Genomic DNA, 467 nt, shown 5'->3' with positions numbered 1-467 from the left:
AGGGAGCGCTTGTACCTGAATAAAACTTGGTCTTAAAGGTGCCACTGGACTGTTTTTTGGGGGGGGGCTCTGCAACTTACCTGGCCGCTTCTTGGTCTGACAGAGGGCTGCTGGGAGCAGGGGGTGGGGCTTGTTGTATGTGTCCGCCCCCTGGGCTCTTTACTGCTGGAGCTCAGCTCCTGTGGGCTCCTGCAGGAAATGACCCCTGCTACTCTCCATTATTCTCTATGGGCACTCATGTATTCCCTATGGGCAATCGCTGTCCTTAGTTTTAGTACCGTTCCCTAGATTATATTCACTGCACTTGGGGGCCTTTACAGGATAATTTAAGGCTAGGGAGTGACTTAATCTATGATGATCTTATGACAGAAACGATATGCATAGGGCAAAAAGCCTGAAAAACATGTATCTTTATTCCTACGGAGCAGCACTAATGGAAGCTTGTGTAACGGGGGAAAGCAGCAGGA

At 49.5% G+C, this 467-nt stretch overlaps 1 protein-coding gene across 1 annotated transcript in view; it reads left to right on the top strand.

Annotated features, from left to right (window-relative positions):
• The first annotated feature begins 403 nt into the window (after positions 1 to 403).
• Positions 404 to 467, top strand: part of MAZ (MYC-associated zinc finger protein (purine-binding transcription factor)) — a 16628-nt gene continuing 16564 nt past the window's right edge. Inside the window, exon 1 of the mRNA XM_015419526.1 lies at positions 404 to 445. Coding sequence (XP_015275012.1) covers positions 404 to 445 — 42 coding nt within the window. The remainder of the gene's footprint in view (positions 446 to 467) is intronic.

This window comes from Gekko japonicus, unplaced genomic scaffold (genome assembly GCF_001447785.1).
Source record: "Gekko japonicus isolate JY-2015 unplaced genomic scaffold, Gekko_japonicus_V1.1 scaffold923, whole genome shotgun sequence".
Taxonomy (NCBI): Eukaryota; Metazoa; Chordata; class Lepidosauria; order Squamata; family Gekkonidae; genus Gekko; species Gekko japonicus.
Note: the sequence above shows the minus strand (reverse complement) of the source record. Positions and strands in the feature narration are given on the sequence as shown.